The sequence below is a fragment of the Heterodontus francisci genome, chromosome 1 (genome assembly GCF_036365525.1).
Source record: "Heterodontus francisci isolate sHetFra1 chromosome 1, sHetFra1.hap1, whole genome shotgun sequence".
Taxonomy (NCBI): domain Eukaryota; kingdom Metazoa; phylum Chordata; class Chondrichthyes; order Heterodontiformes; family Heterodontidae; genus Heterodontus; species Heterodontus francisci.
Genome location: NC_090371.1, coordinates 224,441,842 through 224,469,774, shown reverse-complemented (window position 1 = coordinate 224,469,774; position 27,933 = coordinate 224,441,842). Strand labels below are relative to the sequence as shown.

The window sequence follows — 27,933 nt, the reverse complement described above, 5'->3', positions numbered from 1 at the left end:
GTGAATCAGTTGGAAAAATTTTTACCCAATTTAGTACATGTTACTGATCCATTAAACCAACTCTTGAAGAATGATCAAGTGTGATGTTGGAATGCACATCAAGTGCAGGCATTCTGAAGGATCAAAGAAATGCTCATATTGCCAAATGTCTTAGCGGACTATAATCTTTCACTACCAACCACCTCATCTACAGGGTTAGGGGCAGTCCTTTCTCAAGGACAGCCAGATGGAGGTCGCAGATCGATCTATTATGAATCTAGAACGTTGTCTGAGACTGAGACAAGATATGCTGCCATAGAGAAAGAAGCACTTGCAGTCACGTGGGCTTGCAGGAAGGTCACAGATTCGATTATTGGCTTGAAAGTTATCATTGAGACAGATCACAAACGCTTAGTTTCCTTAGTGGATGAGAAGGAAATCGTGAGCGTGCCTCCAAGTATTCATAGATTCCGGTTGAGGTTGATGAGATATACGTACAAGATGGTATATGTACAAGGAAAGATACAAACTTCCGCTGATGTATTATCATGAGCAACTGTTGACCATCCTACACAACAGGATGTTAACTTGGTGGACGAGATAGATTTGTATTCATAGTACACAGCGTCACAATGGCCAACAAGTTAATAATAGCTCCAAGAAATTTGTCACACTCTAAAGTACAATGAGGAATGCATTTGTATACACCAATATTACACATAGGGTTGGTCACAACAACATCCCAGAGATAGGATAATGAAAATTTTCTTCAAATTCAGAAACCACTTCACTATTATGGATGATTTACTGGTGCATAACGACAGACTGGTCATTCCAATCTCACTTAGGGCAGAAATCTTGAAAAGAATACATCAGGGCCACATGGGTATCATGGAATGCAGAGCATGGGTTCAGTCATCTGTTTGGTGGCCAGGAATATCCAGGGACATTGAACACATGATCGCGAATTGCCTGGTATGCGCAGTACACAGACCAGTCCAGAAAGTACCTCTCGTATCGACACCATTTCCAACCAGATCAAGGGAACTTCTAGGTCTGGATTTATTTGCGTAGAATGGAAAATCCTATATGTTAGTGATCAGTTATTTTGAGATGGATGGAAGTGAAAAGGTTGTACTCAACATCTAGACTCTGCCACTCGAGTTTTACAGGAGATCTTTGCAATGCATGGTATTCCTGATGAGGTTGTGTTAGACAACGGACCATAGTTTGCAAACAAATACTTCACACAATTTGTGAGAAAGTGGGGATTTGAACATCTCACAAGTTCCCCAAGATATCTTCAATCAAACGGAGAAGCTGAAAGAGGAGTCAGAACTATTAAGTCATTGTGGAAGAAAAATGAAGATTTTCCAACTGCACTCTTGAATTATCAATCTACTCCATTGTTATGTGGACTATCACCTTCAGAGCAGTTCGTGGGGAGGAAGCTGAAAACTCAACTTCCTATTCTACCCAAGAAATTACTTTCAGGACCAGAAGTCCAGGAAGATCAAAGAGTTCAAGACAAAGAGGAGTCTTACAGGAAACAACAAGCTCGCAATTACAATAAGATATTTCATACCAGAGTTGAAGAAAAAGTATGAATAACGAGACCTTGGAAGAGAAGGTGCAGCCATCCAGAAAGATGAAAATCATCAGAGATTATATTTAGGAACTACTTCAGAAGGTACTATAAGACGAAATAGAAGAAACTTTATCCCTATTCATAGAGTTATGCAGCACAGAAACAGGCCCTTCGACCCACCGTGTCCACACCGTCCATCAAGCCTATCTATTCTAATCCCATTTTCCAGCACTTGGCCCGTAGCCTATTACACTATGGTGTTTCAGGTGCTCATCTAAATACTACTTAAATGTTGTGAGGGTTCCTGCCTCTACCACCACTTCAGGCAGTGTGTTCCAGGTTCCAACCACCCTATGGGTGAAAATTTCTTTCCTCAAATCCCCTCTAAACATCCTGCCCCTTAAGTTAAATCTATGCCCTCTGGTTATTGAGACCTCCGCTAAGGGAAAAGTGTCTTCCTATCTCCCCGATCTATGCCCCTCATAATTTTGTATTCCTCAATCAGGTCCCCCCTCAGCCTTCTCTGCTCTAAGGAAAACAACCCTAGCCTATCCAGTCTCTCTTCATAGCTGAAATGCTCCAGCCCAGGCAACATCCTGGTGAATCTCCTCTGAACCCTCTCCATTGCAATCACATCCTTCCAATAGTGTGGTGACCAGAACTGTACACATTACTCCAGCTGTGGCCTAACCAGCATTTTATACAGCTCCATTATAACTTCCCTGCTCTTATATTCTATGCCTCGACTAATAAAGGCAAGTATTCCATATGCCTTCCGAACCACCATATCTACCTGCGCTGCTGCCTTCAGCAATCTTTGGACAAATACACCAAGGTCCCTCGAACCCTCTGTACTTCCTAGGGTCCTACCATCCATTGTATATTCCCTTGTCTTGTTAGTCCTCCCAAAATGCATCACCTCACACCTCAGGATTAAATTCCATTTGCCACTACTCTGCCCATCTTACCAGCCCAACTATATCATCCTGTAATCTCAGGCTTCCCTCCTCACTATTTCCGACACCACCAATTTTGTCATCTGTGAACTTACTGATCATACCTCCTATATTCACGCCAAAATCATGAAGGTACATGACAAACAGCAAGGGTCCCAACACCGATCCCTGCGGTACACCACTGGTCACAGGTTTCCAATCGCAAAAACAACCCTCGACCATCACCCTCTGCCTCCTGCCACTAAGCCAATTTTGGATCCAATTTGCCAAATTGCCCTGGATCCCATGGGCTCTTACCTTCTTGACCAATCTCCCATGCAGGACCTTATCAAAAGTCTTACTGAAGTCCATCAACTGCTTTACCCTCATCTACACATCTACTCACCTCCTCGAAAAATTCAATCAAATGTATTAGACATGATCTCCCCTGACAAAGCCATGCTAACTATCCCTGATTAATCCCTGCCTCTTCAAGTGGAGATTAATCCTGTCCCTCAGAATTTTTTCCAATGGTTTCCCTACCACTGATGTTAGACTTACTGGCCTGTAATTACCTGGTTTATCCCTGCTACCCTTCTTGAATAATGGTATTACATTCGTTGTCCTCCAGTCCTCTGGCCAGAGATGTTTTGAAAATTTGTGTCAGAGCCCCTGCTATCTCATCCCTTGCCTCATATAACAGCCTGGTATACATCTCATCTGGGCCTGGGGATTTATCCACTTTTAAGCCCGCTAAAGCTGCTAATACCTCCTCCCTTTCAACGCTAATTTGATCAAGTATATCACAATCCCCCTCCCTGATCTCTACACCTATATCGTCCTTCTCCATAGCGAACACAGACGAAAAGTAAAGTAATCATTTAAAACCTCACCTACGTCCTCCGGCTCCACACACAGATTGCCTCTTTAGTCCTTAATGGGCCCTACTCTTTCCCTGGTTAGCCTCTTGCCCTTAATATACTTATAAAACGCCTTGGGATATCCCTTTATCTTGCCTGCCAGTGTTTTATCATGCCCCCTCTTCGCCCCTTAGAAATAACAGTTATATATTCGGATAAATTATATGGTGATCATGAAACCTGAGGCAACAAGATACTACAAACCTTAGTCAAAGCCATCCGATTCGTTGACCAACACTTTCGAGAAAGTCGACTTATCTTCCGAATCTGACAAGAACATGAATAGGGAGAGTTGTGAAGCCTCCTGACAGATTGAGTCTGTGATGTCAGAGACTTGGGGGAAGATGGGGTAGTATGTAAAGTCAAAAACAATGAATGCATATATACTAAAAATATATTTGGACAAAAACATGGGAGGAGATGTAGTATAAGGGTCTGAAAGGGTTAATGTTTGAGTCAGTGAGAGTAACCCCTCCCACTGTATTGGTGATGATGCAATAGTCACATCGATAATCAGCTTGGAAGAAGCAAGAAGCATCATGAGAAGTGCTATCAAGACATTAAGAAGTGTAAATAATTGTGTAAATACAATCAACAGGTTATTATTTAGACTTACACAGACTCCGAGAATTCTTTGTACAAAGATCAACCGAGCATCTTAAATGCTATCAACAAAAAACAACAGTTACCCTCAAATCTTTGATCAGAGTTGATTCTTCCACCATTGGTCTGAACTCTAAGTAATGTTAGACTGAGGTAAAAGTAGTTACGAGTCTTATAATGCCTATCGAGCTAATCTTAGCCAGAGTATCACCTGCAATGGTTTCTCTACCCATTCTGGTACAGTTACCTCTGGTGTCCCCCAAGGATATCTCTTTGGCTCCCTCCTATTTCTCATCTACATGATGCCCTTCGGCGACATCATCCAAAAACTGAGCATCAGTTTTCAGACGGATTATTTTTCATGCACACTTTGTGGATTGGAAATAGCAAAGACTTAGTTCAAAAGCAGAGCAGCAAATTATTTTTTAAAAATTACCAAATGGAAGGAGGTCTATGACGTGCACTTTCTTGCATGATGGATTCAGTGATACAGCTGGGACCCGAAGGGCCTGATTTACTTTCTGCTGTTGCTGCTTCTGAGACTCTGTCCCTGATCTTGTAGCAACTGGAGATGTATCTGAAGGTTTCCCTGCTTTCTTTTCCCCTGTGCTCTTGGGTACTAGATACTAAATGAAGAAAAAAAAAACAGATTACATTGAAAATGCAAGATTCCAACTTAACATTTTTAAACGACTGAACTTGCTGGCACTTAGAAAGAAAGATATGTATTTCTTGGAATGGGGGAATGAAACATGCTGCAATTCGGTTCATTTTTAAACACTTTGATATTGTTTGATTTTATTTTTATTTTTGGTCCTTGCTTTTTTGTTTCAGAATTGCAAAATATCGTGCAACAATGTCACCATGCTGCAGGTCACAAGACCCACAGCTGCAAAGAACAGATTTAAAACACAAGCCTGCAGCTTTACAAGTTGTGCAGAAGGAATAAATGCAAAAAAGATGGAAAAACCTTTTCTTCCACAGGAGGTAGAATAAAAACAAATTTAATTCACAGTTTCACTCTTTGAAATACTATTGAGAGCGATACAATGAACTGCAGCACCAGTGCAACATACTGAGTTGCCCAGCATTCTCTTACACAGCACACCTCAGGCCAACACACCTTGCAGCTGCACTCATTCCTCTTCCTGCAAGCACCTCAAACCCCCATCTGAACAGCCAACACTCACCCTCACCCTATTGCCCTCCCATAACCAGGCCTCACAAATGGTGTCCTTCTCTCCTCAGCCATTCCAAACACTCACACCTCTCTGCTTTCTCTCCTTGCAGCAGAAGACAGCACACAATTGTTGTATTATTTCTCTCTAGATGAATACAAACAGAGCTGAAGAGAAAATATCGAGGTTAAACTCAGAGCTTTAATGGAGACTTGTTACTGCTTCAGCTTACACCTGCTAACTGTACAAGGGAACTGAATCATGTGATATTGCATCACTTCCTGTGATAACATACAACTTAGCATAAGCATATATTTAAATGATTATATTTAACATACTAACAAATAAACTATCACAACAATAAGTGCAGACGCCCTGCTGGATGGTGGGGAGATGTGTGGGGTTGTGAGGGTGAGGGTTCAATAGCCCTCCAGTGACAGACACCTCGTCGGCCATTGACATTCGTCCCACCTGGTCCACTGGGAAGGAGGTCTTGATCTAGGAGGCTGCAGATGTCAACAACAACCTGAGCCTGCTGAGGCACCGGTGTTCAGACATGTTGGGAAAGCTGATTCTCTGCCTGTCGTCCCTGTGTTGGAGTCTCTCCTCCTTCCAGCTGGATCTTGGTGTCTATCCCGTCTGCCCTGTGAAGAGGTATGCGGTTGAGCAGAAGGCAGCTGGTGCTGCTGGCGTTGCTCCTGTTGCTGTTGGTGGTGGTGTGGCCTCTGCTCTTGCCCCTCAGCAGAGGTGGAAGGTGGAGCTGCATAAGCTGCTCCCATTCCATGGTGAAAGCTGGCAGAAGGGAATTGCAGCTGAAGGTGAGTGAAGTGCTATCCCATAAGACCCAATTTTGCTAACCAGCCTTTTATGTGGTACTTTTTCAAAAGCTTGCTGATAACCCATAGAGACAACATCCACTGCAATCCCTTCATTAATCCAAAAATTTCAATTAGATTACTCAAACATGATCTGCCTTTTATAAATCCATGCTGGTTCTCCTTAATTAACTCAAACTTCTCCAAGTGCCTGTCATTTTTTTTCCTTGATTAGAATTTTTAAAACATGACCCACCACTAATATTAAACAGACCAGCCTGTAGTCACTAGGAATGTCCTTACACCCTGTCTTGAGCAAGGGTGTCACATATGCCACTTGCCAATGCTCTGGCACCAGCCCATATCTAGGGAAGGTTGGAAGATTATGGCAAGCCCTTCTACTATCTACAACCTCTCTTCCCTTGGCAACCTGGACTGCAAGGCATCCAGACCAGGCAACTTAACCACTCTAAACATAGCAAGCATTTCCAGTACATCCTGCCAATCAATTCTCACCCCATCCATTACCTCTACCGTCTTCACATCGACTGATATTTTATCAGCATCCTCTTCCCCTCTTCCTTCTAAAGACTGATACAAAATACCAGTAAGTATTGTAGCCTTGCCCTGTGCCTCTAAACATATATCACCATTTTGTTCCTAATAGGCTGCACCCTGCCTCTTACTAGCCACTTACTCTTTACATGCTGGTGGAAAATTTTTGTGTTCCCTTTTATGTTAACTGCCATTTTATTCTCATATTCTTCCTTTGCCAGTTATTTTCCTCTTCACCTTCCCTCTCAACTTAATAGCATTTGGCCTGGTTCTTGCTTGAAGAATTCGCCTGACATGCAACATGTACTCTCTTTTTTATTGTGTCATCATATTCACTATTTCCCTCATCACCAATGAGCACTGACTTTGGTTCCCTTGCCTTTCCCTCTTGTTAGAATGTATCTAGTCTGTACCTGAAACCTCCTTTAACGATCACCTATTCATCCATTACAGGTTTTCCTGTCAAAATTTGGTTCCATTTTATCCTCCATCTGATTGAAATTAGCCCTCTTCCAATTTAGAAGTTCTACTTTTTTCTTCTCCAGTACTAATCTAAACCTTATGATACAATAATCATTCTTACCCAAGCGCTCTTCCAAAGACACTGCATTCACTTGGCCCACCTCATTCCCCAGCATCAAATCCAGCAATGCCCTAGTTGGACTGTGAATATACTGGTCAAGGAAGTTTTCCTGAACACATTTCAGAAATTCTTCCCCCTCCTTTCCCTTTACTCTATCATTATTCCAATCAATATTTGGGTAATTAAAGTCAACCAATATCACCATACTTTTGTTTTTGCACATCTCTGTGATATTCCTGCAGATTTGCTCCAGCATCTCTCTCACACTATTTGGAGGTCTATAGAATATCCCCAGTAGCGTCATCATACCTCTTTTGCTTCTCAACTCTAAAGAAATGGATTCATCAGGTACTCGCTTCCCCCCCACTCATCTACTCTCCACCGCTCCACTGGTCACACTCCCCCCTCGGCCACTCGCTTCAGGCCTAGACGCTTTCTCCCCCGGCTGATTGTTCCCCCCTTCCGCAACCCACCACCCCACTCTCCAGCCGCTAGCTCTAGGCCGTGCTGCTTCCCTCCTCTCAGTCACTTGCTGCTACGTCACCCCTCACGGCCCGCCTTGCTTCTTCGGGTGCGCTGTGGCAAATGATCGAACATGGGAGCAAGTGGCCAAGAAGAGGGAAGTGATGCGGCCTGGAGCTACCAGCTTGAGGGAGGGCTGGGAGGAAGCGGGGAGTGAGCGGCCAGAGTGAGGGTAGTGGGGGGGAAAGCAAGGAGCAGTATCATACCAGAGTTCCTTCTTTGTCAAAAAAAAGCAGAACAGTTGAGCAGGAGACATCCAAGAAATGATACAAATGAAGTAATGGCAGGGGGGAAACGGGCGACTGTTGGTGGTGGGATGGAGGTGGCGATGGCAGCCTTTCAGGGGATTTTCAGGTTGAAGTTGTTCTCTGTGATAAATTGAGCAGCGTCATCTTTAATCCTGGCAGCTGCCTGAACCTCGCAGTGAAGTTTCAGTGGAAGAGACTACATTTGCACTTGTGCTAGTACTGCACCACCTAGTGATTGCATTGTCAGCAAATGCAGCCTTTCAAAATTGTTTCGGAAATAATTGAAGCCTACAGTGGAAGAACTAGGATCAGCAGTAGGCAATTCAGCCCCTCGAGCCTGCTCCGCCATTCAATATGATCATGGCTGATCTCATCTCGGCCTCAACTCTACTTTCCTGCCCGTTCTCCATAACCCTTCAACCCTTTACTAATTAAAAATCTGTTTATCTCCTCCTTACATTTACTCAATGTCCCGGCATCCACCGCACTCTAGGGTAGTAAATTCCACAGACTCACAACCATTTGTGAGAATTTCTCCTCATCTGTTTTAAATCTGCTACCCCTTATCGTAAAACTATGACCTCTCGTTCTAGATTGCGCCACCAGAGGAAACATCCTCTCTACGCCTACTTTGTCAATCCCCTTAATCATCTTATATACCTCATTAGATTTCCTCTCACTATTCCAAACTCAAGAGAGTAAAGGCCTAAACTGCTCAATCTCTCTTCATAAGACAAACCCCTCATCTCTGGAATCAATCCAGTGACCCTCCTCTGAACTGCCTCCAATACAACTACATCCCTCCTCAAGCAGTAGGGTCGTTTTGGAATTGTAAACTAGAATGGTCCGAATGCCTTCTTTATAAATAATTATCTTGTAATCACTGACCCCAAAATCTTCGACCACAAAATACAGAATAAAATATTTAAACGCAATCACAGTACTGCGCATGCGTACTAACTCCTTCCCGGCAGCCTGCGCGCTGCCGGCTGGTGCGCAGTCGCACTGACACTGACAAGGGACAAGATGGATACTGTGTTGGGAAAACTAATCCAGAAAAGGTAAAAAGAAAAGAGGGTGCAGGTCTGAATTTGTACAGAAATATGCAGATTGAACGAAAAACTGTTTTCAGGGAGGGTCAGAATTGGGAAGCATCGTTGTGTTTAAATTTTATTTTTTAGAAATTAAAGGAAACGGCTGGCGCGGGACCACAGGGAAGGAGGTGGATATGACTGAGGGATATAGTCGAACCAAGACGGAGAGGATCAGCCAGATTTGAGGCAGCCTTATGTGGGGAAGAGGGAAGAAATTGTCAGAGTAGGAATGCCCCAATGTTGTTTGTCCTTCTAGGCAAAGATGACCATGCCCATCATCTGGGGTGTTGATAGGGTTCCGGTGGGTGCGAAGGTGTCTGCTAAGGCCGATCTGCACCTAGGAGGTTCTGCTGCAAATAGGCCAGGACACTGCAGATGATTGAGATTTGGATGAGCTGCTGGCTCGGGATTTCCTTCCCTTGTGTTTTCTTTCTGCCTCTGACATGCGCCTGCTTTTGGAGGAAGCCACACCCTTTTTTATTTGGTTGTGCCAGGTGCAGCGATCCTGGGCGAGCTTCTCCCAGGAATCAGGGTCGATATCAAAACTCGGAAACAAAGCCTTCAGTGTGTCCTTGTATCCCTTCCTTTGTCCATCATGAGAGCGCACCCCAGACTCCAGCTCTCCATCGAAGATTAGCTCTGATAAGCGAGTGTCAGGCATTCTGGCTACATGAACAGCCCAATTCAGTTGTGACTATCTCAATATGGTGTGGATGCTTGGCATGCCAGCTCGGGTGAGAACCTCAGTGTCTGGTATTTTGTCCTGCCATCTGATCTTCAGAAACTTCCAAAGACAGCTCAAGTGTAAATGGTTGAGTTTCTTGGCACGATGTTGGTACACAGTGCAAGTCTCTCAGATGTAGAGACGTGTGGACAGGACTGTTGCTCTATAGACTTTCAGTTTGGAACATAGGAGCAGGAATAGGCCATTCAGCCCATCACGTCTGCCCCGCCATTCAATACAATCATGGCTGATCATCCCTTCAATGCCTTTTTCCCACAATATACTCATATCCACATATGTCGTTGGTATTTAGAAATCTGTCCATCTCTGCTTTAAACATACTTAATGACTGAGCTTCCACAGCCCTTTGGGGTAGAGAATTCCAAAGATTCACAACCCTCTGAGTGAAGAAATTTCTCCTCATCTCAGTCCTAAATGGCTTCCCCCTTATTTTGAAATAATGTCCCCTGGTTCTAGACTCCCCAACCGGGGGAAACATCTTACCTGCATCTACCCTGTCTATCCCTTTAAGCTTTTTCTAGGTTACAGTGAGATCACTTCTCATTCTTCGAAACTCTGGAGAATTCAGGCCCAGTTTCACAATCTCTCTTCATAGGACAGTTCTGCCATCCCGGGAACAAGTCTGGTGAACCTTCTATGGCAATAATATCCTTCCTGAGGTAAGGGGCCCAAAACTGCAACAGTACTCCAGGTGCAGTCTAACCAAGGTTCTATACAATTGAAGCAAGACTTCACTACTCCTGTACTCAAATCCTCTTGTGATAAAGGCTAATATACCATTAGCCTACTTAATTGCTTGCTTTCATGTTGTCTTTCAGTGATTTATTGACAAGGACACCCACGTCCCTTTGTACATCTACATTTTCAAATCTCTTACCATTTAAGAAATACTCTGCACCATTCCTCCTACCAAAGTGGGTAACCTCACATTTTTCCACATTATATTCCATCTGTCACGTTCTTGCCCACTCACTAAGTCTGTCCAAATCCCTTGAAGCCGCTGCATCTTCCTCACAGCACACATTCCCACCTAGTTTTGTGTCATCTGCGAACTTGGAAATATTACATTTGGTCACCACATCCAAATCATCGCTATATATTGTTAACAGCTGGGGCCCAAGTACTGATTCCTGGGGTACCCCACCAGTCACAGCCTGGCAATGCGAGAATGACTTGTTTATTCCGACTGCTTTCTGCCTGTTAACCAATTCTTAATCCATGCCAGTATATTACTTCCTATTCCATGTGCTTTAATTTGGTAGGCAGATTTACTCCTCTTCATTCGCAGACTGATGTTCGAAGTCTCTTGAAAGCTACACTTCCTTTGGCAATTCTTGCATGTGTCTTGTCATCAATATAGACAACTTGAGAGAGCATGCTGCTAAGATAAGTGAATGCCCCAGTACTGCTAATCTGAATGTAGAGAAGGCTGTTGAATGGCCACGTTGCCTTGAAAATGACGAGCTTGCATTTGTATTGCTCCTTTCATGTCCCCAGGATAACAGTGTTTCATGGGCAGTTAATTACTTTTGAGGCATAGTCATTTTTATGTTTGCTAATGCAGCAGCTACTTTGCACACACAAAATTCTCACAAACAACATTAAGGTAATAGCCTGGATTTTGTGGCCAGCAGCAAAGCAAGGGCGCTAGCCACTGACATTGAAGAAATCTCCATGTTATATATATTTAGAAACGGTGTTGGGACAAAAGACACAATATTGTTATTTATTTTGGGGAAATGCATTTTTATCTTCACAATTTAGTTTTCTATTTAACTTAATAGGCTTTTTATCATAAAGAAACTTCAGGCATAAACCATGGATTTGTAATGTAAGCAATCATTTGTTATATAGTAAGTAAAAATCAACATTAGAATTAAACATCTTCAGTTCATGCACAATTTGAAATTGCTTTACCAACAATGAAAAGACTTCTGACTCTTCAAAATGCTTATCCTTTTGAAAACAAAGGCCAGTAGGACAGGAGACAATTTGGCCTGTTGTAGCGATGCTGGCTCTTTGAAAAAGCTGTGCAATGTGGTTCCAGAACCCAGCTTTTTCCCCAAACCCTGCAAATTAGTCCTCTTCAAGTACATGTCTATTTGCCTTTTGAAAGTTCCTATGGCGTCTAATTTCACCACCCTTTCAGTTAGTGCACATCAGATGTTAATAACCCTCTGAAAAAAATTCTCCTTATTTCCCCTCTGGTTCTTTTGCCAATTATTTTAAATCTGTGACCTCTGGCTACCAACCTACTTGTCAAAGGAAACCATTTCTCATTCCTTGCCCTAATAAAACCTTTCGTAGCTTTGAATACCTCTATTCAAAGTCTTCTTAACCTTCTTTGTTCTTAAGGAGAGCAATCCCAGCTTCTCCAATCTCTCCAAATGACTAAAGCCCTGCCAACTTCAAAGATTAGTGAATATGTAGCCTTGGTCCCTCTTTATTTGTACCTCCCTCAAAATCATTTAGTCTGTACTTATTAGTGATTTTAATCACTCCACCATTAATAGCTGCGCTTTCAGCTGCCAAAGCCCTATGCTCTGGAATTCCCTCCCTAAACCTGTCCACCTTTCTACCTCTCTTTCCTTAAAGACACTTCTTAAAACCTATAAGTTTGACTAAACTTTCGATCATCTTCCCTAATGCATCCTTGTGTGGCTTGGTGTCAAATTTTGCTTTATAATGCTTTATGAAGTGCCTTGGGACATTTTATTACCAAAGACGTTCTATAGATACAAGTTTTGTTATACTGTGTCTTGATGTTGTTCCTCCCAAAGTGCATCATTTCACACATAAATGCAGTAAATTGCATCTTCTTTTTGTCTGCTCATTTCACCAGTCCATGTCTTTCTGAATTCTCTTGCAAGCCTGCTCACTATTTACTACATTGCCAAGTTATCTATTATCTGCAAACTTCAGAATTGTACTCTTAAGTCCAGGTCATTTTAGCAATGGTCCTAATACTGACTTCTGGGTGACCTCACTGCATATTTTTTTCTAGTCAGAAAAACATCTGTTCACGACACTCTGCCTCCAATTCATAGCAATTTCATACCCAAGTTATCACCGTCTCTTGAATGGCGTTTGCTTCTATTTTCTAAATAAGTCTATCATGTACTTTATTAAAGGCTTTTTAGAAGTCCATGTATGCACCTAGTGCATTACCTTCATCAACTCCCTTTGAAGTAACAGAATTAGGTGAGTGAGATTCAATTTGCCTTTAACAAATCTGTGCTGCCTGTGATTTTTTATTTATTTGTTCATGAGATGTGGGCGTCGCTGGCTAGGCGAGCATTTATTGCCCATTCCTAATTGCCCTTGAGAAGGTGGTGGTGAGCTGCCTTCTTGAACCGCAGCGTTTCTTGTGGTGTAGGTACACCAACAGCGCTGTTAGGAAGGAAGTTCTAGGATTTTGACCTGGCAACAATGAAGGAACGGTGATATAGTTCCAACTCAGGATGGTCTGTGGCTTGGAGGGGAACTTGCAGGTGGTGCATCTGCTGCCCTTGTCCTTCTAGGTAGTAGAGGTCACGGGTTTAGAAGGTGCTGTTGAAGAAGCCTTGGTGAGTTACTGCAGTGCATCTTGTAGATGATGCACACTGCTGCCACTATGCATCGTGTTGAAGGTGGTGGATGGGGTGCCAATCAAGCAGGCTGCTTTGTCCTGGATGGTGTCGAGTTTCTTGAGTGTTGGAGCTGCACCCATCCAGGCAAGTGGAGAGTATTCCATCACACTGCTAACTTGTGCCTTGTAGATGGTGGGATTGGGAAGACAGGAGGTGAGTTATTCGCTGCAGGATTCCTAGCCTCTGACCTGCTCTTGTAGCCACGGTATTTATATGGCTACTGCAGTTCAGTTTCTGGTCAATGGTAGTTCCCAGGATGTTGATAGTGGGGGATTCAGCGATGGTAATGCCATTAAATGTCATGGGGAGATGGTTAGATTCTCTTTTGTTGGAGATGGTCGTTGCTTGGCACTCGTGTGGCGCGAATGTTACTTGCCGCTTATCAGCCCAAGCCTGGATATTGTCCAGGTCTTGCTGCATTTCTACACGGACTGCTTCAGTATCTGAGGAGTCACGAATGGTGCTGAACATTGTGCAATCATCAGCGAACATCCCCACTTCTGACCTTATGATTGAAGGAAGGTCATTGATGAAGCAGCTGAAGATGGTTGGGCCTAGGACACTACCCTGAGGAACTCCTGCAGTGATGTCCTGGAGCTCAGATGATTGACCTCCAACAACCACAACCATCTTCCTTTGCGCTAGGTATGACTCCAGCCAGCGGAGGGTTTTCCCCCTGATTCCCATTGACCTCAGTTTTGCTAGGGCTCCTTGATGCCATACTCGGTCAAATGCTGCCTTGATGTCAAGGGCAGTCACTCTCACCTGACCTCTTGAGTTCAGCTCTTTAGTCCATGTTTGAACCAAGGCTGTAATGAGGTCAGGAGCTGAGTGGCCCTGGCGAAACCCAAACTGAGCATCACTGAGCAGGTTATAGCTAAGCATGTGCCGCTTGATGGCACTGTTGATGACACCTTCCATCACTTTACTGATGATTGAGAGTAGGTTGATGGGGCGGTAATTGGCCGGGTTGGACATGTCCTGCTTTTTGTGTACAGGACATACCTGGGAAATTTTCCACATTGCAGGCTAGATGCCAGTGTTGTAGCTGTACTGGAACAGCTGGCTAGGGGTGCGGCAAGTTCTGGAGCGCAGGTCTTCAGTACTATTGCTGGAATATTGTCAGGGCCCACAGCTTTTGCAGTATCCAGTGCCTTCAGTCGTTTCTCGATATCACGCGGAGTGAATTGAATTGGCTGAAGTCTGGCATCTGTGATCCTGGGGACTTCAGGAGGAGGCCGAGATGGATCATCAACTCGGCACTTCTGGCTGAAGATTGTTGCAAATGCTTCAGCCTTATCTTTCGCACTGATGTGCTGGGCTCCCCCATCATTGAGGATGGGGATATTTGTGGAGCCACCTCCTCCAGTTAGTTGTTTAGTTGTCCACCACCATTCACAACTGGATGTGGCAGGACTGCAGAGCTTAGATCTGATCTGTTGGTTATGGGATCGCTTAGCTCTGTCTATCGCATGCTGCTTATGCAGTTTGGCACGCAGATAGTCCTGTGTTGTAGCTTCACCAGGTTGACACCTCATTTTGAGGTATGCCTGGTGCTGCTCCTGGCATGCCCTCCTGCACTCTTCATTGAACCAGGGTTGGTCTCCTGGCTTGATGGTAATGGTAGAGTGGGGGATATTCCGGTCCATGAGGTTACAGATTGTGGTTGAGTACAATTCTGCTGCTGCTGACGGCCCACAGCGCCTCATGGATGCCCAGTTTTACATTGCTAGATCTGTTCGAAATCTATCCCATTTAGCACGGTGATAGTGCCACACAACACGATGGACAGTATCCTCAATGTGAAGGCGGGACTTCTTCTCCACAAGGACTGTGCGGTGGTCACTCCTGCCAATACAGTCATGGACAGAAACATCTGCAACAGGCAGATTGGTGAGGACAAGGTCAAGTATGTTTTTCCCTCGTGTTGGTTGCCCCACCACCTGCCGCAGACCCACTCTAGCAGCTATGTCCTTTAGGACTCGGCCTGCTCGGTCAGTAGTGGTGCTACCGAGCCACTATTGGTGATGGACATTGAAGTCCCCCACCCAGGATACATTTTGTGCCCTCGCCACCCTCCGTGCTTCCTCCAAGTAGTGTTCAACATTGTGGAGTACTGAGTCATCAGCTGAGGGAGGGTGGTAGGTGGTAATAAGTAGGAGGTTACCTTGCCCATGTTTGACCTCTTCTCGTACTCTCTCTTTGCCTCTCAGTTTTTTCAGTTCTCCAAACTTTCTGTAATCAGCCTGGTTCTCACTTGTATTCTGAATCTGACATCTGTCATATGCACCCTTTTTCTGCTTTATTTTGCTCTTTATCTCTTTCGTCATCCAGGGAGGTCTGGCTTTGGTTGTCTTACCTTAACCCATTGTGTAACCGAGCTATCTCACCTTTAAAGGCAGTCTTTGATTCAAATTTACCTGTGCCAGATCTGTTCTCAACCCACTGCAATTGACCCTCCTCCAATTAATTATTTTTATCCTTGTCCTTTTCCGTGGCTAGTCTAAACCTTATGATACTATTATCACTGTCCCCTGAATGTTCCCCTAGTGAACTTGATTTACCTCATTCCCCAGAACCAGATCCAGCAATACCTTTTTCTTCATTGGGCCAGAAATGATAGAAAATTCTCCTGAACGCACTTCTGAAACTCTCCCTCCCCCCTCCCCGCCTTGACTCCTTTCGCCTTTAGATTATTACTATCCCAGTTTATATTAGGATACTTAGAGCGCCCCCCCCCCCCCCCATTCACTGTTCTATAGTTTCTGCACCTTTCTGTAATTTCCCTGCAAATTTGCCCCTCTATATATTCCCCCTAGTCCTTTATGCATTTTTGGAATTATACTCCTTCCTTGCCCTTTACTCTGTATTAGGATAATTGAAGTCCCCTACTTTTAATGCTCCCTATTTTTGGATTTCTCTGAAATTTTCCTACAGATTTGCTCCTCTGTCTCCTCACTATTTGGGGTCTAAAGTAAACAACTCACAACATAGCAACTTTTCTAATATAAAAGCAAAATACTGCGGATGCTGGAAATCTGAAACAAAAACAAGAAATGCTGGAATCACTCAGCAGGTCTGGCAGCATCTGTGGAAAGAGAAGCAGAGTTAACGTTTCGGGTCAGTTTTTTCCCTTCAAGTATTTATTCAATTACCTTTGGAATGTTGCCGCTGAATCTGCTTCCCCCACTCTTTCAGGTGATGTATTTCAGATCACAACAACTTGTATAAGATGATGTTTCCTCATGTCACCACTGAGACTTTTGCCATTCACCTTAAATTGGTGTTGTCTTGTTACAGACCCTACTGCCACTGGAATCAGTTTCTCCTCATTTACTCTTATCAAAATTCTTTGTGATTTTGAACACCTTTGTCAGGTCGCCTATTAAGCTGTGCTGTAAGGAGAACAGCCCAGCTTCTACAGTTCCTTCACATAACTGAAGTCCCTCATCCCTGATACTATTTTAGTAAATCTCTTCTGCTCCCTACCCAAGACCTTAAGATATTTCCTCAAGTGTGGGGCCCAGAATTGAGCACAGTACTCCAGCTGAGGCCTAACCAGTGCTTTTTAAAGGTTTAGCACAACTTTTGTACTCTGTTCCTCTATTAATAAAACTCAGAATCTCGCATGCTTTTTAAAACACCTTCTCACCTTATCCTGCCATCTTCAAAGATTTGTGTGCATACACCCCGAAGTCTCTTTATTCCTGCACTTGTTTTAACATTATACTGTTTAGTTCATATTGCCCCTCTCATTCTTCCGACAAAAAGGTAACCGCTCACCTTTGACTGTGTTAAATTTTATCTGCCATGCGTCTGCCCATTTCACCAGTCTCTGTCCTCCCGAAGTCTGTAACAGTACACCTCATTGTTTACTACATTTCCAACTTCTGTATCATCTACAAATTTTGATATTATGCTCTACATATCCAAGTCCAGGTCAGAAATGTATCTCAGAGAGCAGTGGTCCTAATACTGACCCCCTGGGAAACACCACTGTATGCTTCCTGCCAGTCTGAAGAACAAGCGCTTACCACTACTCTCTTCTCTCTGTCCCTTAACCTAGTTTGTATACTCTCTGCTGCCCCTTTAATCCCATGGGCTTTAATTTTGCTAACCAGTCAATGGTATAAAAACAAAATACTGCGGATGCTAGAAATCTAAAGTAAAAACAGAAAATGCTGGAAATACTGAGCATCCATGGAAAGACAGACAGAGTTAACATTTCAGGTCAATGCATTGTTTTTATTTGGTCCCAGCGCTATGCTAGATGGGAAATATAGCCAAGTTAGGAGTAGTCACTTTGCTGAGCTCTGATGAAATGATTTAAAGCTTGAGAAACTGCAATAAAATAGTTAAAAGTAAAGGCTGAGAGTGTGAGATCGTATAAACTTACAGGCACTGGTAATTGCAAGGACATTTGTTCATTCATGACTTGATTGTGTAACTCCTTGTGGTTTGGAACAAATGGATTCCTGTGAGACATGCTGGCCAGCCCTGTGTGAGTGATGATAAGGAATGAAAGGCCCCACTATCACTGTATACTGTTGCTGCTTGGTGTTACTTCATGATGTGACTTGATAGAGATTACAGGATCCCAGGACTTATGACAATTGTGGGAATCAAAATCAGTATCTTGTTTCTAACTCTTCTTCCTTTGCTAATTGTCTTAATGTCTGTTTTCTTTTAATCTTGCTGGTACAAAACGATATTTTATTAGTAACAAGTATGTATTGAGAATGGAGTGTATTGTAACCTCAGTAACAGATGTACTGCATGTCACCACGTGGGTGAAGTCGAATTGTACCGCACTGATTGGTTAAACAAGGAGGTGTCGCATGAATCTTAATGTATAAACAGTAGTACCTGTATCACAAACTTCACTTACTCTGGGGGGGGACCCGACAGACTCTGGTGGAGTCAGTGCCGCTGTTCTCAGAGTAAGTCCGCTGGCGACTGCGCAAATAAAGTAATTGATTTTACCTACACATCCGACTCGGTATATTTACTGAACCAGACTGAAGGCAAAAAGAACTCAGATTTACAGCTGCATAAGGAAATCTCTACTAACCCACTGTCTTAGTGACAATTTTAAATTCGTGATGCTCCGTCCCCCAATAACTGACACTTCAGCCAGAGGAAAATGTAATTCCCTATTCATATTCTCAAAATCCTTCATAATTTTAAAAGACCTATATTAAATCTCTTGCCCTTCTCTGTAACAAGGGCAATAGTTCAATCGTCTCAAATCTCTCCATAACTGTAGCTTCTTATCCATCGTTTCATCCTGGTGAATCTGTGTTGTTTACTCTGTCTTTTCTATAATGGGATGCATTTAGTAGCTCCTAGTTTTATAGAAACTCCTTTTTTATTTTGGTTTATTTTTAATCTCTTTATCCACAAACTTTATTCTTTGATGTAAGCCATCTTTATCTTCAAGGAAATGTACTATATCCTTGCTAACTTAAGATTTCTCACAGCTGATCTGTTGACTTTTCTTCCCAGTTATTTGGGCCAGATACTATCTTGTTGAGCTTTCCTTTTTCTGGTACACCACCCTTGTTTTTGATTCTTCACTATTCTTTTCTGTTTTTACATTGAACCTATGTTATGGTCATTATTTTCCAGTGGTTCTACTTTAAAGTCAGTTGTTTGTTTGCCTCACTTCATTTCACAGAATGAAATTAAACATGCCTTTTAACCTGTTGAAAAAGAAACATACTGATTCAGGAAGCAATCTAAAACATGTTTCCCAGTTTGACCACATAGGAGTAACTTTATTCCAGTCCCCCTCAAGATAGTTAAAATTGTTTAATACTGTTGCCCTGTGTTCCTGTGTAATTTTCCAAACTGTCTACAAATCTCCTTCCCTATTTCATTTCAATTGTTTGGTGGCTTATGATGAAAACTGAGAATTATCCACTTTCCTTTCCGCATTCAAAAAGGGCCGTTGCCTCCGCTGTACCCTGGTCCACTCTTCCATCATTCCTGGCATCTGTTCTCTTCCCCCGGCACCAGTTCATGCGAGTGCAGTAACTACAACATCTGTCCATCCTTCTCTTCCCACACATATTAATACGAAACTATAAATTATATCAGAAGTTCCTTCTAGACAAAATATTAAAAAATTTCAACACTTACTGTTCACCAGTGAATGTTTAATCGCTGATACTTTTGAGTAGTTCCATCATTGGTATAATTCACTAATTATCTGAGTGATGTGGAACCTGAATTTAGTTTTATTTAATCACACAACGTATTTTTCACTAATAAAATCTTTTCTGTGCAGTGTTAAAATTGCAGCTGGAGCTGTTGTCTGTGTTGAAAGTGAAATCAAGGGAGATGTAACTATTGGTAAGTAATGTTGTTCCAATGCATCATTAGTGATTTTATGGATAATTTAATGCTTGATCCAGGTAACTTCAGTTGAACGAGTAATGTCATCGCATATCAACTGAATGGGCATACTGGTACAAAAGGTCAATCTCCCTTTATGGATTCATTCGACAAAAAAGAACGCAAAATTAAATAATACTAACTCCACCATTTTCATCTAATATATCTATAACAGTGCATAAAAATGAATGCATTGTACTTAGTTCCTGTGCACATTAATTGTACTTTCTTTGATAATGTGGGCTGGATTTCACTGTAAAAATAGTAGTGAGGCTAAGAGCATTCATGTTAAATGCATAAATCAGAAAGTTGCTGTCCGCAATACCCTACTCCTCCAGAAGCTGTGCGATAACAGTATCTCGCTAACAGACATGCCATTGAAGTATGTGGAACAGCACGAAGTTGCTGTACTTACCAGATATATGTGAAGTAAACTTGCCAGAAAAGGTTAGGGCTCAACTATCACCAGTAACGTGTCTCTAGATGCAGAAATCAACAAGCGCATGGGAAAGGCTTCCACTGCTATGTCCAAAGACTTGCACTGCCAAGAGAGTGTGGGAAAATGGCGCACTGAAATGGAACACAAAAGTCCGAGTGTATCAAGCCTGTGTCCTCAGTACCTTGCTCTATGGCAGCGAGGCCTGGACAACGTATGTCAGCCAAGAGCGACGTCTCAATTCATTCCATCTTCGCTGCCTCCGGAGAATACTTGGCATCAGGTGGCAGGACTGTATCTCCAACACAGAAGTCCTCGAGGCGGCCAACATCCCCAGCTTATACAGACTACTGAGTCAGCGGCGCTCGAGATGGCTTGGCCATGTGAGCCACATAGAAGATGGCAGGATCCCCAAGGACACATTGTACAGCGAGCTCGCCACTGATATCAGACCCACCGGCCGTCCATGTCTCCGCTTTAAAGACGTCTGCAAACGCGACATGAAATCCTGTGACATTGATCACAAGTCGTGGGAGTCAGTTGCCAGCGTTCGCCAGAGCTGGCGGGCAGCCATAAAGGCGGGGCTAAAGTGTGGCGAGTCGAAGAGACTTAGTAGTTGGCAGGAAAAAAGACAGAGGTGCAAGGGGAGAGCCAACTGTGTAACAGCCCCGACAAACAAATTTTTCTGCAGCACCTGTGGAAGAGCCTGTCACTCTAGAATTGGCCTTTATAGCCACTCCAGGCGCTGCTCCACACACCACTGACCACCTCCAGGCGCTTACCCATTGTCTCTCGAGATAAGGAGGCCAAAGAAGAGAAGAAGAAAACTTGCCAGAAAAGGTTAGGGCTTGTCCATTCCCGAGTAAGCCATTCCAGTGCTGTGGAGGCTCAGTCATTGAGTATGTTCAAGACAGAGATAGGTAGATTTCTGGATATTAAAGATATCAAAGGATATGAGAATAATGAGGGAAAATGGTATTGAAGTCAAAGATCAGCCATGATCTAATTGAATGGCGGAGCTGGCTCAAGGGGCCGAATGGCCTACTGCTCCTATTTCCTATGTTCATATGTTCCTAAACACATTATAACACCGTATAAGTTGTTATTACTACAAAACAACTTCTCTGGGTACTGAAAATTAACAAATGTGCAGTCTCATTCCCTTAGATTTTATTTTTTGTTGGAGATCTGAAAAAAGCTTTCAAATGATATTTCTTTTATCTCTCTCAATCCAATCTTTTCCTTGTTTTTATTTCAATTTCTGGACCTGAACTAAGTATTCTAACTGATACTTCCTGATTCAGATTTATGCTCCTCATTAATGATTTTTTTCAGTAAGATTGCTTAAGGAGATACACAGTTGCTCGCCCTCTTTACACAGGTCCCAGATGCTCTGTCGAGGGTGCTGTGCTTTTTCAATAGCTATTTGACAGAAACGTTCAATGCGAAAGCCCATAGAAGGACTATGGGCAAGTGCAAGTGTGATGAATGGTATTTGGTCCAATATTTTAATTATGCAGTCATTCTTCTGCATGAAAAATTGAATCATCCATTATTTTCAAATATGCAAAGTAGGAAATTATCGCTTTTAAGATTAATTAATGGTTAATTTGAATTAAATGATTTTGAATTAGAGGTCTGGTTTGGCCTCAACTAGAGTACTGATTCCTATTCTGGGCACTGCACTTTAGGAAGGATGTGAAGGTTTTAGAGATGCTGCTAAAAACTTTTACGATCATGGTTCCAGGGTTGGGGGACTTCAGTTACATGGATAGATTGAAGAAGCTGAGTATGTTCTCCTTAGAGAAGAGAAGGTTCAGAGGAGGTTTGATAGAAGTGTTTAAAATTATGACAGGTCTAGACAGTAGATAGAGAGAAACTGTTCCTATTGGCGGAAGGGTCAAGAACCAGACGACACAAATTAAAGGTGATTGGCAAAAGGACCAACTGTGACGTGAGGAAAATATTTTTTACAGAGCGAGTGGTTAGGATCTGGAATGCATTGGCTCAGTGGGTGGTGGAGGCAGATTCAATCGTGGCTTTCAAAAGGGAATTGGATAAGCACCTGAAGAGAGAAAATTTGCATAGCTACAGGGAAAGGGTGGGGTGAGTGCAACTAGCTGGATTGCTGTTGCTGAGAACTGGCATGGACATGACAGGCTGAATGGCTTCCTTCTGCGCTCTGGCATTTATAATATGCACTCATCAAATCACTCATTTTTTGAGAAAAGAATTCTGTGTCCTATGAGTTTATAATAAGCTCTGAAATAAGGCTGTAGACAAAATTGAAAAAAGCATATTCCACGGTAACTTGATTATATTTACTCAGTGAAATGTAATTTAATACTTTACACAAAGATTTTACTTAAAATGCTTCAGCTGCTCTCAAAAACCTGGGCTTGCCCATCATATTTTTTGCCCAGGGTTATCACTGTGAGCTATGAAGGTAGATGGTACCGTCTAAGCATATATAATTAGCACAATTTCCCAGCATACTTTAGTTTGCTCAATTGATGCAGTGTTTCTCTTCAGTCTCTAAGGGTATGGCTGAAGTACTAAATGAATACCTGGCATTGGTCTTCATTAGAGAAGAGGATGCTACCAATGTAGCAATAAAGGTGGCGGTAGTAGCGATATTAGATAGGATTGAAATCAATTAAGATGAGAGCACTTAAAAAGATGCCAGTATTCAAAAGTAGAAAAGTCACTCAGTGCAGATGCAATGCTTCCTAGGTTACGAAGGGAAGTGAGACTGGAAATTGCAGACACTTTAGCCACAATCTTCCAATCCTCCTCAGATATGGGAGCAGTGCCCGAGGACTGGACGATTATAAATTTGATTCACATGTTCAAAAAGGGGAGAGAGATATACCCGGGAATTACAGACCTGTCAACCAATCATCTTCAACCAATCATCTTGGAACAACACTGCTGACTGGCCTAGCACCAATTTTAAGAATGTGCCCCTTATTCTGGATTCTCGCACCAGAGGAAATAGCTTCTCGATAGGACAAAGCAGCCCGCTTGATTGGCATCCCATCCACCACCTTAAACTTCCACTCCCTCCACCACCAGCGGACTATGGCTGCAGTGTGTACCGTCTACAGATGCACTGTAGCAACTCACCGAAGCTTCTTCAATAGCACCTTCCAAACATTAGACCTCTACCACCTAGAAGGACAAGGGCAGCAGGTGCATGGGAACACCATCACCTGCAAGTTCCCCTCCAAGTCACCCACACCCTGACTTGGAAATATATCACTGTTCCTTCATTGTTGCTGGGTCAAACTTCTGGAACTCACCACCTTCCCCCCCAACCCGAAAAGAACTGTGAGAATACCTTCACGCGTCGACTGCAGCAGTTAAGGTGGCGCACCACCACCTTGTCAAGAGCAGTTAGGATGGGCAGTTAATATTGACTTTGGCATTGATGTTCATATCCTGTGAATGAAGAATAAAAAAAATCCTTTAAGCCCTGGTATCACTTCCATCACTGTGCTAAGGCCATTGTATCCGTCTTGACGTGCAGTGCCAAGAACACAACCTGGGATCTGACCAAGGCTGTGCACAAAAATGCATCCTCTTTGTATGCCATCCCCCTTGAACTGAAGACAACATTCCATTCACCTTTTGAATTACTTTTTGTACCTGTGCACTCATTTTCGGTGATATGTGTACCTGGAAGCCCGAATCACTTCACTTCTCCACAGTTCCACAGTTTCTTGTCTCTTGTCATTTAGAATATATTCCGATTTGTCTTTCTTAGATCGGAAGTGGATTACCTCACACATCCCAACATTGAAATACTTCTACCACGTTTTTCCCAACCACTTAATCTGTCTGTTTCTCTTTGTCACAATTTGCTCCCATTTACATAATTTAACTCTTAACTTAGTGTCATAGAGTTATACAGCACAGAAACAGGCCCTTCGGCCCATCGAGTCTGTGCCGACCATCAAGCACCTAACTATTCTAATCCCATTTTCCAGCACTTGGCCCGTAGTCTTGTCTGCTATGGCGTTTCAAGTGCTCATCGAAATACTTCTTAAATGTTGTGAGGGTTCCTGCCTCTACCACCTCTGCAAACTTAAATGTACAATACTCCATTCCTTTATCCAAGTAATTGTAATGTACGGTGAAAAGCTGGGGCATCAGTACAGATCACTGGAGGATACCACTTGTCACATTTTGGCAATCGGAATATACTTCCTTTATCCCTATTCTGTCTCTACCTTCCAGACAATTTTCCATCCATATCTAAGGTTACCTCCAAATCTATGCACTCATTTGAGCTAACAATTTCTTTTTTATTGCTGAAAATAGAGGCATGTTGTTGAAGCTTTTCATCTTGCACTCATCAGGACAATCACAAGAATAACCGATGTAACGGAAAACAACAACTTATACTGCATGAGAAGAGAGTGCTAATTGGTTGGCAAATGAACTCTGGTAGAGGTGTTGCCATGGCGATTGCAGCAGTTGTTGTTTTCCCTTACATTGGTTATTCTTACCGTTGTCCTGATGAGTGCAAGACAAAAAGCTTTGGCAACATGTCTCTATTTTCAGCAACACTCAAGTTCTGTACTACTAAACAACAATTTATTTTTTGTAACCTTAAGTGCCTTATAGATGTCCATACAAGCAACAGACACTCACCTGTTATCTTGTTTGTTACCTACGTGAAAAATTTAGTTAGATATACCCTTCACAAAGCCATGCTGGCTCACTTTTACCTGTTACTCTGTTCCTGATGATAGATTCCAGCAATATCTGTACAACTTGTATAAAGAAAATACTCAAGGTACTTCAGAGGAGTGTTATAAAGCAAAATGTGTTTTTTTATATACAGAGGTATTAAGGCAGATGACCAAAAGCTTGGTCAAAGAGGGAGGTTTTAAGGAGCATCTTAAGGGAGGAAAGAGAGGGTTTTAAAAAATTCTTTTATGGGATGTTGGCATTGCTGGCAAGGCCACATTTATTGCCCAACCCTAATTGCCCTTGAACTGAGTGGCTTGCTAGGCCATTGCAGAGGGCAGTTAAGAGTCAAACACTTTGCTGGGTCTGGAGTTACCTGTAGGCCAGACCAGGTAAGGACAGCAGATTTCCTTCCCTAAAGGACATTAGTGAATCAGATGGGTTTTTACGACAATTGATCGTTTTATGTATTCAGCCCTGTATTCGCTAACTGTAAGTAGAGAGGTGGAGAGATTTAAGGAGGGAATTCCAGACCTTAGGGCCTTGGCAGTTGATATTGCGGCCACCAGTGGTAGAATGATTAAAATTGGGGATGTTTAGACCAGAATTACAGGAGCGCAGATATCTTGGAGTGTTGTGGGGTTGGAGTAGATTAGAGATCAGGAGGGTCAAGGCTGTGGAGGGATTTGAAAACAAAGATGAGAATTTTAAAATCTAAGCATTGCTTAATCGGGAACCAATGTAAAAAAAAAGAAAAACATAAGGAATTAGAGAGTTGGACAGTTTGGAGTTTATTCTGAGGTACCAGATAGGGACAGCCAGCCTTGTCACATAGATGGATTTGTACTGAAAAAGTCCTCCCTGATGGAACTCATAAGGCTCAAGCAAGGCCAGTTGCAAGGTGTTTTTGAAGAGTGGCTGGGTGATACTGATGTTAGAGTGGACTCTCCGACAGCTGGAAAAGTAATCTAGAAAATCTTTTTAGCTCTTCTGGCCACATATTCTTGGGAGTGTAGATCCATTGACCTAAAAGCCGCATTTCTGCAGGGTGATGCTTTTCGGAGTGAAATGTTTCTGAAACCACCCAAAGAGGCAGCAGATGCAGAAGAATAACTATGGAAACTGAAAAAATGCGTCTTCGGCCTTAATGATACTTCCAGGGTGTGGTATTATTCGGTGAGATCTGTTTTGTTGAAAATTGGTTGTGTTCAACTAAAAGCAGATCCTGCCATGTTTTATTGGTATCATAAAGGGAAACTTTCAGGCATCTTCATGATGCACGTTAATGAGTTCTTATGGGGTGGTACTGCAGATTTTGTGAAATATTTTATTAGTAAGATTAGGGCAGAATTTAAGATTTGTGGGGCCTTTAAATATATTGGTTTGGATATTAAGCAGACTAAGTCTGGAATAACTTTAAATCAACAATCCTCTTTAGAGGGTGTTACTCCCATCCTGGGTAATCGTGTTAGGTCATCGCAGAAAGATGATATATCTAAAGCAGAGACTGAACAATTGCACAGCTTGATTGGTTAATTGAACTGGTTGTGCTCTCAGACTAGGCCTGATGCTAGTTTTGATGTGCTGGAGTCAAGCATGATGATGAAACATCCAGAAGTTGACAATGTTTTAAGGGCAAATAAAAAATGAAAAAAAGCCAGATCTGGAGAAATGTGTACTGAAGTTCCCAACCTTAGGTGACACAAAGAACCATGAAGCTAATAATTTTTGGTGATGCTTGACTTGCTAATCTTGCTGATGGGTATTTGAGTGCAGCTGGTTTCGTAATATTTCTGATGGGTGAAAATGGGAAATGTTGTTCCTTAGCTTGGGAGGCTAAGAAAATAAAGCAGGTCGTTAAAAGCACTTCAGCTGCAGAAACACTGGGTCTTGTGGAGGCAGTGGATATGGGGTTCTATTTGTCAAATATTTTGGGGGATATTCTGAACAAGGTACAGACTGAAGATAGGATACCCATTGAATATTATGTGGATAATTATTCTTTTAGGACAATGTACACTCTACAAAAAGTGAGAGTGAGAAAAGACTATGTATTGACCTTACTGGATTGAAACATATGCTGGAGAGAAAGGAAATCTCCAAACCTAAATGGGTAGATGCAAGTCATCAGCTATCCGATTGTTTCACAAAAAGAAATGCTAGTACAAAGAAATTATTAGGGGTGATAGAGGAGGGGTGTCTCACAATGTAATACTTTGAACCCAGTATGGAATTTATTTTGAAATGTTCTTTGAGCATGTTAATAATTTGTGAATTATATGGAATTTATTTTGAAATGTTTGGGCATATTAATTCACGTTGTATTATAAAAGAAAGAAGGAAATCTGTTAATTGTGTATCAGTTGTTTGATTATATGCAGGTGGAGGGTTTTAATTGGGGTCTTGAGCACTTATAAGAAGACACTTACTGAGACTGGTGGAGGGTTTTGAGTGAGGAGCTACATGTTTGTAATCCTTTTACTCAGTACAATAAATGTGAAACTGAGTAAATATAGGCTCCAGCATTATCCTTCCATAACAAGCTTTCTGGAGTTTAACGATATCAGCTAACATGGACGGCAGGTTCGTGGTTAGTTCAGTGAGAACAGAGTTGAGGGAGCAGGAGGTGGTTCTTATGGACAAGAGCTCTGGAAAACAGGAGAAACTAGAGAACAGTGCGAGTTCAGGAGTTGGGGGCCGGGGGCTTTAGAGGAAGTTTGGCCAGGTGGGTGAGGGGAAGGGCAAGAAGTGACAGAGGCAGCTGATTGGATAGTCTCCGTCTCAGTGATCCATAGGCTCCTTGCTCTTATTGGTGGAGGAGAGGATTTTAAAAAGATGGTAAAGAGAAAAGAAGCCAGGGGTTATCTTTGCATTCCAGTATGGCGTAAATGAGAAATAGGAGGGGGTTAGGAGACAGGCATGGACTTGATGGGCTGAATAGCCGCCTCCTGTGCCGTACATGACTCTTATGATCCTGGAAGAGTTAGCAGTTTTGGCAGACAGGAGCAGGAC

At 42.6% G+C, this 27,933-nt stretch overlaps 2 protein-coding genes across 6 annotated transcripts in view; one reads left to right on the top strand and one right to left on the bottom strand.

Annotated features, from left to right (window-relative positions):
* LOC137375157 (rap guanine nucleotide exchange factor 2-like) overlaps positions 1 to 8,900 on the bottom strand; it is a 100,022-nt gene extending 91,122 nt beyond the window's left edge. For 2 of the 5 annotated variants that reach the window (XM_068041876.1, XM_068041884.1), the window contains exons 1-3: positions 8,815 to 8,900; positions 4,462 to 4,651; positions 3,627 to 3,689 (exon numbers count right to left, since the gene is read on the bottom strand). In XM_068041876.1, coding sequence (XP_067897977.1) covers positions 3,628 to 3,689; positions 4,462 to 4,651; positions 8,815 to 8,877 — 315 coding nt within the window. In that variant the 5' untranslated portion in view covers positions 8,878 to 8,900 and the 3' untranslated portion in view covers position 3,627. Of the gene's footprint in view, positions 1 to 3,626; positions 3,690 to 4,461; positions 4,652 to 5,290; positions 5,427 to 8,814 lie in introns of those variants that run through there. The other 3 variants (XM_068041865.1, XM_068041894.1, XR_010975938.1) reach the window with 2 other exon arrangements.
* dctn6 (dynactin subunit 6) overlaps positions 8,901 to 27,933 on the top strand; it is a 77,261-nt gene continuing 58,228 nt past the window's right edge. The window contains exons 1-2 of the mRNA XM_068041850.1: positions 8,901 to 8,987; positions 19,684 to 19,748. Coding sequence (XP_067897951.1) covers positions 8,953 to 8,987; positions 19,684 to 19,748 — 100 coding nt within the window. The 5' untranslated portion in view covers positions 8,901 to 8,952. The remainder of the gene's footprint in view (positions 8,988 to 19,683; positions 19,749 to 27,933) is intronic.